The sequence below is a fragment of the Neomonachus schauinslandi genome, chromosome 8 (assembly GCF_002201575.2).
Source record: "Neomonachus schauinslandi chromosome 8, ASM220157v2, whole genome shotgun sequence".
Lineage (NCBI taxonomy): Eukaryota > Metazoa > Chordata > Mammalia > Carnivora > Phocidae > Neomonachus > Neomonachus schauinslandi.
In genome coordinates this window covers 32,420,437-32,434,235 of record NC_058410.1, presented here as the reverse complement: position 1 = coordinate 32,434,235, position 13,799 = coordinate 32,420,437, and the positions used below count along the sequence as shown (strand labels likewise).

Here is a 13,799-nt window from a genome sequence, read left to right as displayed (position 1 = left end):
GTAACATGTTAAGTGGTCAAAAGTAGATCAGATTTTAATGTCAAAGTAAGGTTGGATAGATAAGATGGGACCGAAGGATGCAGGGACCCATAGATCAGGTAGGTTTTTAGATCTCAGGCAGAAGGCAAAGAAAATACTCACTGCAGGTTTCTGAAGCAATAATACTATAAAAACTTAAAAAATACAGAAATACTTCCTTAACTGTGTGTTGTCCTCGTACAGGGCATCTTACATGCATCTTATTGTTGTGGCCGACAGGGGACAACTGCATTCCATTACTATGTACAAATCACAGTTATTAACTCACTGGTAATGCAGTGATGATCAGTCCAATTGCATTCATCCATGCTGTAATATTCTCTCTTGGCACTAACGGCTGACTTTAAGTGAAGAAAAAAAGAATAAAAAATGTGAAATTACAAAAATACTTTTATATGGTTGATAATGGATCTTATTTTGAGAATTTATATAATTCAGGGCTAACAACTGACCTACTCCAAAAAAACTACAATGAATTTTTATTGAGTAAAAATTTAATATACCCAAAAGGTAAGTAAGGCTTTTCTTAGTTGTCTCCTTTAACAATGGTTGCTGGGATGAAAGACTATTTCTACTTATTTATACTTCTCCAATCATTACCCCCTACTTTATGTTGATCTTCAAGAAAGGAATCTTGAAAAACTATCTTTGGTGAGATGTTAACATTATTCCTAACTTTATTAAATGTCAAACAGCTAATGAAGAGTAGAGGTGGGAACAAACCCAGGTCTTCTGACACTGTCCAGGGTTCACTCCATTACATCTGTATCACAAAGATAAAATCTGGGACCAAAAGACAATTACCATCCCATATGCATCAGCCTTGGGACAACAGGTTTGTCTAACAGTTCCAAATAAAATATCATTCTTTTTACAAATAAACAATGAATCTTATCACATGAAACAGAATACACACCTTTTCAGGACGACATTTAGAAGCGCATTTCCAACATCTTCACCTGAAACAGCCAAGGCCATGAGCTCCACACAAGTAACATGCAGTGCATGCGCAGCTGGGTTGGGAAACTCATTGAATCTCCAGTCGCAGTTTGGGAAAGGACCAGGAGATTTGCCAGCCATCGGTGCAGATGGTTAAAGCAGTAACTGCTTATTTTGAGATTAATGGCTCACATTTGTAGTGCTTCATAGTTTTAAAAGTGTTTCACGTGTAAATATCTCATTTTATTATCAATTTATCTGATTATAAGCCCCCAAGAAGTGACTGAACAGAAATTAAGAGGCAAATAAGAACCAAATACACATCAGTTTGACATAACTGAAATGTACTGACAGCAACCATGTGATTAACCACAAGGTATAAATGGCAGCTCTTGTGCTTTTATAACTGACAAGATAGCTAGAGAGGCAACCAGAGTAGCCCCAGGCTTCATCCACCTATTTCTTTTAATAGTTATAAGACAGTTGATAAGAACATTACTTTATAATGAGTAAATCTTTTACTTCAGGAAACAAATGCCTTCACACAGGAAAACAAATCACACCCATTTACGTAAAATTGCTCTACCTAGTAAACAGTGGCATGGTGTACAGACATAGTAAGCACAGTGTGCTAATAACTTAAAACATGAAATCAAAATAAAGAAATAAAAATACATATACAGCAGCCTTTTCATTAAAAAAGAAAGTTTTATTATCTATTAGTATTTTTTAAAAGGACCTAAGGATTTATTTAAAGCAACAAAATTCTATGTTCTCCAGTAGCCAACAGATGCATTTACTACAACAAAGAGTACTTTTTTTAGAAATAAGAATTTTTTTCTTTGCAACAACCTCACTAGGTCTGTTTTTAGATATAACATTTAATGGAGTGAATGTCTGCCTATCTGGCAGCTAACTTGCTGCTGCTAATTTAAGATTTCAAAACCTCTACAAAAGTAAAACTAAAAATGATCATAAAAAAAACTAGTTTTGGAATATATAAAAATATTACTTTGAAAGGATAATATGTGTTCTCACAAATCAACATATAGTTATTTCTGAAGGGTCTGGAAAAATCACAATGAAAAGGATATTATCTACTAGTCTGCCAATCAATCTGCAATAGTAGGAGTCATCTGGGACCCAAGGATTTTCTTCTCGTGCATTCATGCCACACTTCAGGTATGTGTCACTTAGACACCAGCCTTGCGGTCGGTTATCCTTGAGTGAGCCAATGATGGCATGGACAAGCTTTCGCTTGAGATGTGGGCGTTCTCTCAGGTGCATTTCATAATAGTGCAGGGTATTATACAAATAAGTCACAGGGCGATCTGCCAAGAAGAAAACAGATCATCACAACGTTAATCTGGTTACCCACAATGAAAAACTAACCCCATTTTTCAAGATTATCAAAAAATAGCTCAGAAGCTCATGAAACTATTTCACATGCTGGGCAATTGCATACAATGAGCATTTTTATTTTAGGACAAGGCAGAAGGCTTCTAATAACATATACATATTATGTAAAGGAATATCCATTGCAGCTCTGTTTACATTCGCAAAAGATTAGAATAGTCTAAATGGTCAAAACAAGGTAAATCATGGCATGTGTGGCATGAATGAGTTTTTTATGTACTGATACAAAGTAATCAATCCTAACACATCATAAAGGCATTAAAAATAAGGTGCAGAACAATGTGCATATCCTATATTATTTATGTGGGGGAAAAAAACGAACCCCAGAATATCTAAGGAAGGATACACAAGAAACTGGTAACAGTGGTCTCCTAGAGAAAGAAACTGGCCAGCTGGAGGTCATGATGGGGTTAACTACTTTTCACTGCATACCCTTCTCTACCATGTGGATGTTACCTAATTCCCCCACCCCCCAAAAAAAGTTTTTTAAAGGAATGCTTGCTTGAACTTCATACCTATTCTGTAGTGCTAAAATGCAATATGGATTTCTGGTTAGGAGGAAGACATCTTAGACAAAGGACTGAGAAGAACTCCCCTCCCCCCGCCCCGCCCCTGAGAAATACACTTAGTCCCCACAGTGGCTCTAGGCCTTTCACGCTCCTGTCACTGACTCCACCATTCTCTGGTCACCTAGTTTAAAACTTCAGAGTTGTCTTTGACTTCTTTCCTTCTATATTCTCCCCACAAGCAGCCAATCAAGTCCTCTTCCTTCTTCCCTGACTATCTGTCCCTTCCTTCTCATTTCCAATGTCATCATAGTTGTTTAGGTACTAATCATATAACTGAATTTTTTGACAGAAGTCTTTGAAATGGCTTCTTCCTTCCAAAACATGCTGCCAACTACAACTAGATTTATCTTTCTAAAGTGTCGCTTTCTATGCCATGACCCTACTCAGTAACTTCTAGCTGACTCTTGATTATCTGCAGGTTATAAGATCAAAACTTCTCAGCCTGGCACTTCAAGTGATCTAAGTGTTGGGTACAAAGTTTAAATTCTCAATTTAGCCAATGAGGAGACTGTCTTCAAAATGCTATGATTTTTCCAAAGGATTCCTTCTGCCTAGGATGTTCTCTTTTCCTTCCTGTTTATATAAATCACATGTATCAAGAGCTCGAATCCTATCATCTAGGAAGCCTACTGAGTTAGTTCATAGTAACATAGTCTGTTCTGAACTCAGATCATACCCTTCTCCTTCTCTACTCACTTGGCAACTAATCACACACTACGTAAAAGGGGGCATCTCTTGCATATCACTTTTATTTCTACTTTTTAATACATTTGCCATGACCTACCTATTCATATTTGTATGTCATCTATTTTACACTTCATGGCATTGCTATATAGCACTTATTCTCAAAACACTTTTATTGAAAAACAATTAAAATAAAATCTTTAGAACCATGATTACCCATATAGTCATGCCCAGACTACTTTTGTTTATTGAGTTATTAGATGGAATTAAAATTTGAAAAAGCTTACCATGAAATTTATATAAGCCACCAAGGTGATCTAGTAGAGTCTCCAGTGACTTGGAAACTGGAAGCAACTCTAAAAATCTGTGGATTACTATATCAAATACTGGGAGAAATCGAAGACACACATTTCCAAAATAGATGGGTAGATAGGGAGACTGGATCTGCACAGGAGGATCAACCTGCTCCGCCAGGCCCTCAAAATATAGTTTCTCAGGGTATTTCTGTGGAAGTGAATAAATGGCCAATGTTCAGGGCATCTTTTTTTATTCTCTTAAAAAAATAAAGCTAAATAAACTTGTCATTTTTAAAAGAATATGAAACCATGTTTGTTTTTGCAATGCAATGAAATAAATCTAGAGTGCTTTACTTAACAAAAATATTATCCCAAAGACATACCAAAAGAGATTTATGTATAAAAGAATTTGTAATAACCCTTTCATTTTTTAAGTACTCACGTCTACTAAAACTGCAGTTTCAATAAATCCCTAACATAGAGATACTCTAGAACCTTGAGGCAGTTTAGAGAGCTAATTTCCTTCTATACAGATTAGAGAGAAAACAGTAGAACCACAAAGAAAACAGCCAAACCAATTAGCCAAATACCTAAGAATGACGTAAACAAGATTCACTGAAGCACTGATTTGAATTAGTACCTTGTGATAATTCATGTGCTTGGTGTGCCAGTCATTCTGTAGCCAGTGTTCTGGAGAATTTTCCTTCACAAAGTCACTTACTCGATTTCTAAAATCATTTGGTTTGAGTAACAGCAACTGAATTATGAAATAACAAACCTGGGCTTCATTTCCTTCGTGACTACGCATGGCCTTTGGAGAACAACAGAAAAATGATATTACAATGTCTGACCTGTGCAAAAGCATGGGTCTGCTACTAGATAGTCTATATTTGAAGACAGTAATATCTCACTATTATTAGAATTTTATTATATGTCGAGTCTACCCCTAACCAACTGTTCAGAATTCCCTAAACATATCTGACTTTCTTGCCCATTTTTGGTTCTCACCATTCCTTCTGCCCAAAGTGTCCCTCTTTTTTCTTTTGTTGAAATTCAATCCATCCTTCAAGATCTCTCACCTAGATAGATGTGGTCTCTCATTGTTCCCTGGCGATATTTTCCTTACACCTCTATCTTATCCTTCTATTTTACTGATTTATAGATTTAGCTTATTTCTCCTATGTCATAACCATATTTATATTTATGTTCCATAGCTAAGAGGTTAATGTTAATCAAATAAGCCACCCCAAATATCACCATTATAGTTTTTAAAAAAGTAGCATTTTCCAGCCTGGTTCAGTGTCTTCTCTTAAAATTTTGCCTGAAATAGACACCAACTGAAGAGGAAAAATAATTTGGGGAATACTGGGTGGCTATGAGAAACATTCAGTTCTGAATATGGCTGCCAAAGTATACAGAAATGATTATTAGCACTCTACAAAGAAAATCAATGGCTTTTTTTTTAAACCACTTCCTGCTTCTAGTGGGAGCCTTTGGGAATCAACTCAGGGTCTAATTGCTTGTACTTTTACAGCATCACAAGGCCAGGACCATGACTGTCTTATTTACTTCTATACTTTCTATGCATAGAACACAGCAGATATTTAATACACACTTGCTGAATGAATGAAGACACTGGGAAATCTCTAGTTCCTTAGGGAAGTGATAGCAATGCTTGATTATCGTATAATTTCCTTAAATCTTTAGAAGCAATATATCTACATTAATACAAGATCTGACGGTCACACACCTTGATCCAAAAGAGAATGAAGCAGCTTAGAAACTTATTCTTAAATAAGCGTATTCTTACCAGGCAGAGAATTAATCTGTCCAGTGTAACAATGTTATACTTCCATACCATGTCATTAAGAATTTCAATGCATTTGTTGAGTTGTTGACCCCCAGCTGACGTAGAGAACTCATATACTAAGAAATCTGCAAATGTTCTCACATGGGCTACCAAGGCCCTGGCTCCAATTCTTTCTAACACTCTAGAAAACCAAGAATAAATAATAAGTTATATTGCTATATGGTATAATGGTTTGTCAAATGGAATGCAGATGTAGGTTTCTGGCTTACCTATAGCCAATCTGATTAATATGATCTGTTTCCAAGAGCATTTTCCAGAGAAGACAAAGGAAGAGAGGAGGAGAGCCTTGCATAGAGAAGTGGGTAATGATGTCATTTTCATTGGTCATTGACTTCCACTTCCTATATTCCTCCTCCACATTTTTTTTCAGATTAAAACGGCTTTCCTGAGGTACATTATTTTGCTTGAAGAATGCCTAAAAGGAAGATCAGAAGTTTACTTCAAGGGTTATACTAAAAAGAAGAGCATTGGCTATAGAGTCAAGAAACCATTCTAGGCTTGATTCTGACACTAATAAACTCTATGTGACCTCAAGCAACTTAGTAATCAAGACTGAATTTCTATAATGGGAAAACACACAGGCTTGACTAGATTATCTCTAAGATTCCTTTCCTAGATTTCCTAAGCAGAAATTCCAAGCAAGCCTGAATTCAAAGCTTCCTCAATCACTTGTTGATACTTCTGTTCATCTTAAAAAAAAAAAAAAAAAAAATTTATGTACCTTTTGGTTACATATTTTATTATCTCTATAAGGAAAATCCATTATACTATCTCAGACCATCAACCAGCATCACCTGGGACCTGTAAGAAATGTAGACTTGGACCCCATTCTAGACCTACTGAATTGGAAGTTCAGCAGTCTATCTGAACAAGCCCTCTAGGTAATTCTGATAAGTTTGTTCTAACCCTATTGGAAGTTCTAGAAAGCAGATGTTCATTATGCTTTTAAACTTTTCTCTGAAAAGTAGAGGACAGATGAGGTTTTCCTTTCTCCATATTATAAAAGCCAAGTTTATAGTCTTTCTGTGTGATTAAAAAAAATTCAGTCAAGTGTAACAATGTGTATTCTGTGAAGCTTTGTTAAGCTGTATTTCTCCCCATTTCAGTTCTAAGAGAGAGAAACCTTTTTTTCAGGTGATATGTTCATTCTCACAAGGTTCTAAGACTGTTAACTAATAAGACAAAACCAAAATTATATTTTTAGGAACATATCCAATCCTGGAGTATGACAGGGAACAACTCAAGAGACTTTGGAATAGGAAAAGATTTTTTAAAAAAAGAAATAAAAGTTAATTTCCTTTGGATATCACTAAAACAAGCTCTCTAGAATAACACTAAATGGGAAGAAATGAATTAATGGGAAAGAATGATTTCATATATATTAAATGGAAGAATGATTTTGTATACATTCAATATGTAATTCAAGACCAAATTACCTGTAGTGGGCCTGGAAAACAGCTAAGAGTGTGTGACGCCCAGTTATGAGGAGTAAAACTCATGATGGTCTGAAGTATGTCTTTACACCAAGTTCCCTGAATTGAATCAGAGCCTGTAAAAAAATCTAAACATAAACAAACAGATGTAATCCAGATATAAATGACCCACAATTCATAAGTATCACAGAGAAAGTAACAATTATGTAAACCCATTGAATTTCACTGCAATACACTCACTGCTTAGCTAGTTATATTCAGTTTAAACCTATATTCTCTTAGTTTATAAATGATTTGAATTACTACATTAGTAAAATGAACACAATTTTTGAAAAGAAGACAAAAGACATTGCAATCTTTTTTTTTTTTATTTAAGTAGGCTCCACACCCAGCGTGGAGCCCAACATGGGACTTGAAATCATGACCCTAAGATTAAGACCTGAGCTGAGATCAAGAGTTGGACGCTTAATGGACTGAGACACCCAGGTGCTCCTGCAATCTTTTTTTTTTTTTTTAAGGTTACAGAGCACCAATGATCTAACAGTGATACAGGCCCACCACGATTGCTCATGTAGTTCACTCTGACAATGAGGTATCAGCACTTTATTGAGCCAAGGAAACAGAATTAAGAAAGTAGGTATCTTTTCTAGTGGTTGAAACAGCTATAAGACTTTAACTCTTTAAATCAAGAAGGTTAATTTTTGTAAAATAAGATAGTTTACACAGATGTATTTGAGGTTGCTAAATTCAATAACTATTTCTTTAAAACAGCAGTTCTCAAAGTGTGGTCTGCAGATTCTGTGGGTCCCCAATATCCTTTTAAGGATTCGATGACATCAAAACTATTAAAACCATAATACTAAGATAATACTGATCTTTTCACTGTGTTGATATGTGCACTGATGCAGCAAAGGTAATGGTAAGTAAAACTGCTGGCCCTCAGAACAATCAAACAGTGGCACCAGACTATACTAACAGCCACTGTAATCTTCACCACACTCTCAGGGCGGGTGGGGGGAGTAGGGGGGAAGTGCCAGTTTTACTCAAGACTATTCTTGAAGTAGTGAAAAGGACTATATCCTAGTCCTTAAGTACATCTAATCTTATGTTGTGATAAAAATGGAAGTATGCATAAAGTGTCCTAGCTACACATCAAAGTACGATGGGTATCCTAAGTAAAAGTACTTGTGCAATTGTTTGAATATCGAGTTAAGTTGCTTCTTGGCCTTTTGGCTAAGATCAAGTGTGGAATATCGAGTTAAATAAGCTCTTTTTTTTTTTTTATGGAATTCCATTTTTACTTGAAAGAACATCTGACAGAAAACTACAGTTATTCGGACTTGGGCATTAAGCAGAAATTTTCTTGAAAATTAACAAAGGGAGCCTGTTACTTCAAGGAAAACAAATGACCACATCTTTTGCCAATGATAAAATCTGACTTTTCAAGTGAAAAATCAAAATTTTGGAAAACTTGTATCCACTACTATAAGCCTGATAGTTTTCCAAAACTTAATGATTTTCCTAATGAAATTTGCAGTGATACTAACAAATGTAATTTTATGATACTGTATAATGAAGTGTGCCAACATTTTAAGATCTACATAACTCAGTGAACCAAAGCTTTCCAAAAACTAATTCATAGTTATAAAATATACATGAATTAAAAAAATCCATTAGGTGTGCAAAACAGACCAAAGGATTATAATGTAATAGAGTACCAAAAGTTAACTGATAGAACTTCGATTCTACAGTGCAACTAAGTTTAAGAAACCATTACTTGTCCAATTTTGTGTGACATCAAAGAATATTGACAATTACTGGAAAAGGCCATTAAAATACTCCTCCCCTTTCCAACCTCATACCTGTGTGGGGCCATATTTTTTTTCAGTTCTAAAATAACATATTGCAATAAATGAAATGTAGAAGTAAATATAAGATCCAGCAAAGCTTCTTTTACATCAGATATTAAAGAGAGATGCAAAAAATGTGAAACAGTGGTGCCTTTTCTCACTAAAGTTTTGTTCTAGAGAATATATAATTTATTTTTCACAAAAAATATGCCATTTATGTTAATATGTAACAAGTTCATTATTTTTAAGTGAATCAAAAAATATTAAAAAAGCATCCAACTAATAATACAGTGCATATTAACTAAATTGAATTTAAATAAAAAAGTTAAAAAGCATGTATCTTAATATCTAATAAAGTAAATATTGATATAACCCATATAAATGAAAATCTTTGGGAATTTCTTTTTTTAAGAGTGTAAAGTGGTCCTGAGACCAAAAATCTCAAGAACCACTACTTAAAAATGATGTAAAATGGCTGAAAACTGAAGCTCAACTCAGTTAAAATGATAGTACATAGAAGAACCTCCATTAATGATTAAAGGTATTAAACAACTATTTTTTTTTTAAACAAATGAAATGGATCTTTTCAGTATGTTATCCCCTTAATAATCAGTAGGAACACTGCATGCTCTAATTCATCTGTTTTTGTTGGTGATAATCACCATATTCACTGTTACCTGTTACGTGAGTTGCTCTAGCTAAGGTCAATATCAAGGCTCGGTTCAGCTCTTCAGATTCTGCAGATAGCACCGTTTTGGGATCACTCAGGAAGCGTGTGAACTGTGGCTGTACCTCTGAGCTTCCTAATGCTGTTATAAGCCTAAGTGCAGTGCTCTCAACACTGAAAGGTGGGAGAACAAAAAGAAATGAAAAAATTAAGTTGCATATAAAATTCTAGAATTTTAGAATTAAACCTAATTCTAGGTTAATTAAAATGGAAAAAAACATGCAAACTATGAATTCCTCTTCTTTGATTAAAAAAACACCCTCCTCCTTTACGTGAAAATGAGCTTTGTTTAATTTGTTTTAAAACCCTGAAGTGCCAAAAAAAAAAAAAAAAAAAACCAAAAAAAAAAAAAAAAAAAACCAAGGTGCCAAATTTTATAAAAAAACCGACATTATTTACACATTTGAAAAAGATAGCTTGTAGCTTATAGGACTAAACAATTTCACCTGGATATACAGCATTTCAAAAATTACATTTTTCAATCAAATATATTTTCACTTAGAGCAAAATCAAAGTGACATGATAATATAACCATAATCTGAAGTGTATTTAAATCCAATATTCTTAAGGGCTAAATTAGAACATTTTGTCAAAAGCCTTGGAAGTACTTATTCTCAGGCCAAAGAGCACTAGGTGAGGATTGAACTACCTTAATAACTTCTTATTTAAAAAGCTGTCCTCTACTTCTTCTGTACTGGAAATAAAGGACTCTAGAAGCAGAGGAGATTTATGACATATGAATACAAATACTATAAAGGATTAAGTTCCCCATGTTCAACAAAGTTTCTAAGAAATCTTAAGGAAAGACCGTCATCCAAGAGCTCACCAGAGATGGAGCTGGTTCTGGTTGGTTTGTGCAACTGCGGCTAGAGTATGAAGATGGCTCAGGAGCTGCACTCTATAATGAGGCTGGATGTGGTGCATCCGGTAGCTGAACATCTCAAGAAGTGTGTGTAAGATCCCCCATGCATGGGACTTGAAAACAGTTGGTAAAAGTTGACCTTGAGGAACAAAACAATTTAAGGTACCAATTATAAAAGCTATGAATTAAAAGTACTGAAGAAAAGTCACATGGAGTAAAATCTACATAAAGATTTGATCATGAACACACACACACACACGCAGACTCTTTCCAAATTTTCTCCATTAATTTCTCCTTTAATGGTAAGGAAAAAAAATCTGTATCTTAATTAGAATACCAAGTCTGCTTTTTTTTTTTTTTGGCTGGAATATGACAAATGATACTCAAGTTCATCTGAAAAAATGAGACAACATATGAAAAAAAAATTACCCTTCCTCACTTCAGTTGTCTTTTATTTTTTTTATTTTCTTTTACTTTTATAACATAATGTTCCCAGTCTTTTGAAGTATAAGGATCATTTTTTAATATACAAATTGCATGACACCCACTCTTATTCCTTCCTCTCTCCCAAAAAAGCTGTATTCAACCCTCAATTATCTGGGAAGAAGAATAATTATGGTTCAAATTAAAATTATGCTGTATTAGTAAAAAGTTATAATTACCATGAATCAGAAAAACACTTCTATATTAGGAAGTATCTATTAGTTAGAACTGCTAACAACTAAGAGATACTATAAGCCATCTCCTGAAATGCAGGAAAACTCCTTCCCTATTGCCAGTCAGACTTAGCCCCAGGGGCAAACCAGCAAAAGAAGCACATGGGACCACACATTCCTGCATGAGAATAGGTACCATGTCTGTCTAGCTCACTGCATCCCAAACACTTAACACAACACCTCTTTCTTATCATAACTTTAAAGTACAACTCACTCTCCTCACTCTCACACTCTTATCCCTCTTTTTTGATTGATTTTTCTCCTTAAGACTTATCATCTGACATAGTCCATACTTCATTTATTTCTTTGTCTGTCCCCCTCATTAGCAGGTAATCTCTATGATGGAAGTGACATCTGCATACTATTGCATCCCCGGCACCTAAAAGAATACCTATTGAATTAATGAATGGGTTAATGGTTATAAACACCAGAAAGTTCTGTCTTACTGATAAATCCTTTGATGCCCAAGGACTCTATTTCCATATAGACCAATAAACGACTGTAAGTTTCCACTAGGGCTGGAGCCAAGGCCACACTGGATTTTGCATGAGCAAGTTTTATCACTCTGGTAGCAATGCTATGGATAAGGCTGAGGAAAAACAAAAGAAAAGAAAAAGCCTTATTTTTGACATAGATAAGCAGTTACTCTACTTATAGGGAACTTGGTATAAATCTAAACTTAGGGGCACCTGGGTGGCTCAGTCTGTTAAGCGTCTGCCTTCAGCTCAGGTCATGATCCCAGGGTCCTGGGATTGAGTCCGCATCAGGCTCCTTGCTCAGTGAGGAGCCTGCTTCTCCCTCTGCCTGCCATTCCCCTTGCTTGTGCACTCACTCTCACATTCTCTCTCTATCTCTCGTTCTGACAAATAAATAAATAAAATCTTCAGAAAAAAAAAAATCTAAACTTAAATACATGAATGCATGAGCTCCATTTTAATCATTTAAGTTGTACAGGACACTTGGTAGTGATGCACTGTACAACCTGAGACTAATTCTGGTTTCCATGGTGCTTTCAATGCACATCAGGATCCCTCTGCACATGGAAAAGCAAAATTTGGGTACGACTCATAAGAACACACTTGAATTAAAAAAAAAGACTAAAACACACAAAAACCAAAAACAAACCCCAAAATAATTTAAACAAAAAGAGCATGTATGGTTTTAGTCTGTTTTTCTTTTTCAAATATGTAACAAACTATTTCAGAAATTAAATGACTTTTATTACAGAATTACTTAAAAAAATCACCGCTAAGATCCAAATGTTGGGTTCTAACACGGTTTTCCTCAACTCTGTCACACAAGCAGGTAAAGCACATATATAATGCTATGACAATGTTTACCATTAGAAAAAGAGCATGGCTCTTCTAGAACCGATGTCCCACAGATACATTCTCCTTTACCTACATAGTGTCTGAACTTTGAGCCAATACTTAAGAGCTAAAAGACTAGAAATGAAAATCTGGATTTCTAGCCCTTCTCAAAAAAATTTAGAAGATCTAGCTATACTAGTCTACATTCTTACATTATAGAAATTAGCTAAAATGGCAGCACCATGAGGTAAGTCCTGCATGCTTCAGTCAGCCTCAATCCCTTCTAGATACACATACTTGCATGTGCATGAACACCTGGCACTCTTTCACTCAGCACCATGTGGCACTCACTCACATTGTCAGCTTGGCTCCTAGGGGTACCTGAGGTTCTAGAATCACAACCAACAGAGCCATTCCTGTCTTTTTAGAAACTATGCAAATGTCAATTCTAAAAGCATCCCTATTTATTACCAATATAGTACAGGCATTATAATTTTCATATCCCTGGACTCAGCAATTCTACCTTCAGCAAATTATTTAATCAAAATGTATTATAGGTAGGTGCAAATACAGCCTTAAAAGCAGTTTTCATAGCCATCATTATAATACTAAGACACTGAATAATTCATGTCCAACAATGTGGAACTGACTAAATAAACATATATAGCCACACAAAAGACTTCTTTATAGAAATTAAAACAGATGTTTTTAAAAAAACACTAGACTGAAAGAGGTGTTTGTTCGATTATTATGGGGAAAAGGTGGTTATAAAAGAGTATTGCAGGGCGCCTGAGTGGCTCAGTTGATTAACCGTCCGCCTTCTGCTCAGGTCCTGATCTCAGGGTCCTGGGATCAAATCCCTCATCCGGCTCCCTGCTCAGAGGGGAGTCTACTTCTCCCTCTCTCTCTGCCCCTCCTCCCGCTGATCTCTCTCTCTCTCTCCCCAACTCTCTCTCAAATAAACAAATAAAATCTTAAAAAAAAAAAAAAAAACTATTGCAGTAAGAATCCATTTTGTTAAAAGAAAAATCCCAACCCATAAATGCATATATTTATACACAGAAAAAAAGACTCAGAACATACACCAA

General features: G+C 35.2%; 1 protein-coding gene across 7 annotated transcripts in view; it reads right to left on the bottom strand.

The window, feature by feature from the left end:
- MED23 (mediator complex subunit 23) overlaps positions 1-13,799 on the bottom strand; it is a 41,353-nt gene that overhangs the window by 6,499 nt on the left and 21,055 nt on the right. For 4 of the 7 annotated variants that reach the window (XM_021693298.2, XM_044917679.1, XM_044917681.1 and 1 more), the window contains 11 exons: positions 11,848-11,990; positions 10,650-10,824; positions 9,774-9,937; positions 7,250-7,374; positions 6,023-6,228; positions 5,754-5,934; positions 4,584-4,754; positions 3,935-4,151; positions 2,073-2,309; positions 956-1,121; positions 308-380 (listed from right to left, as the gene is read on the bottom strand). In XM_021693298.2, the coding sequence (XP_021548973.1) occupies positions 308-380; positions 956-1,121; positions 2,073-2,309; positions 3,935-4,151; positions 4,584-4,754; positions 5,754-5,934; positions 6,023-6,228; positions 7,250-7,374; positions 9,774-9,937; positions 10,650-10,824; positions 11,848-11,990 (1,858 nt within the window). The remainder of the gene's footprint in view (positions 1-307; positions 381-955; positions 1,122-2,072; positions 2,310-3,934; positions 4,152-4,583; positions 4,755-5,753; positions 5,935-6,022; positions 6,229-7,249; positions 7,375-9,773; positions 9,938-10,649; positions 10,825-11,847; positions 11,991-13,799) is intronic. The other 3 variants (XM_044917680.1, XM_044917682.1, XM_044917684.1) reach the window with 3 other exon arrangements.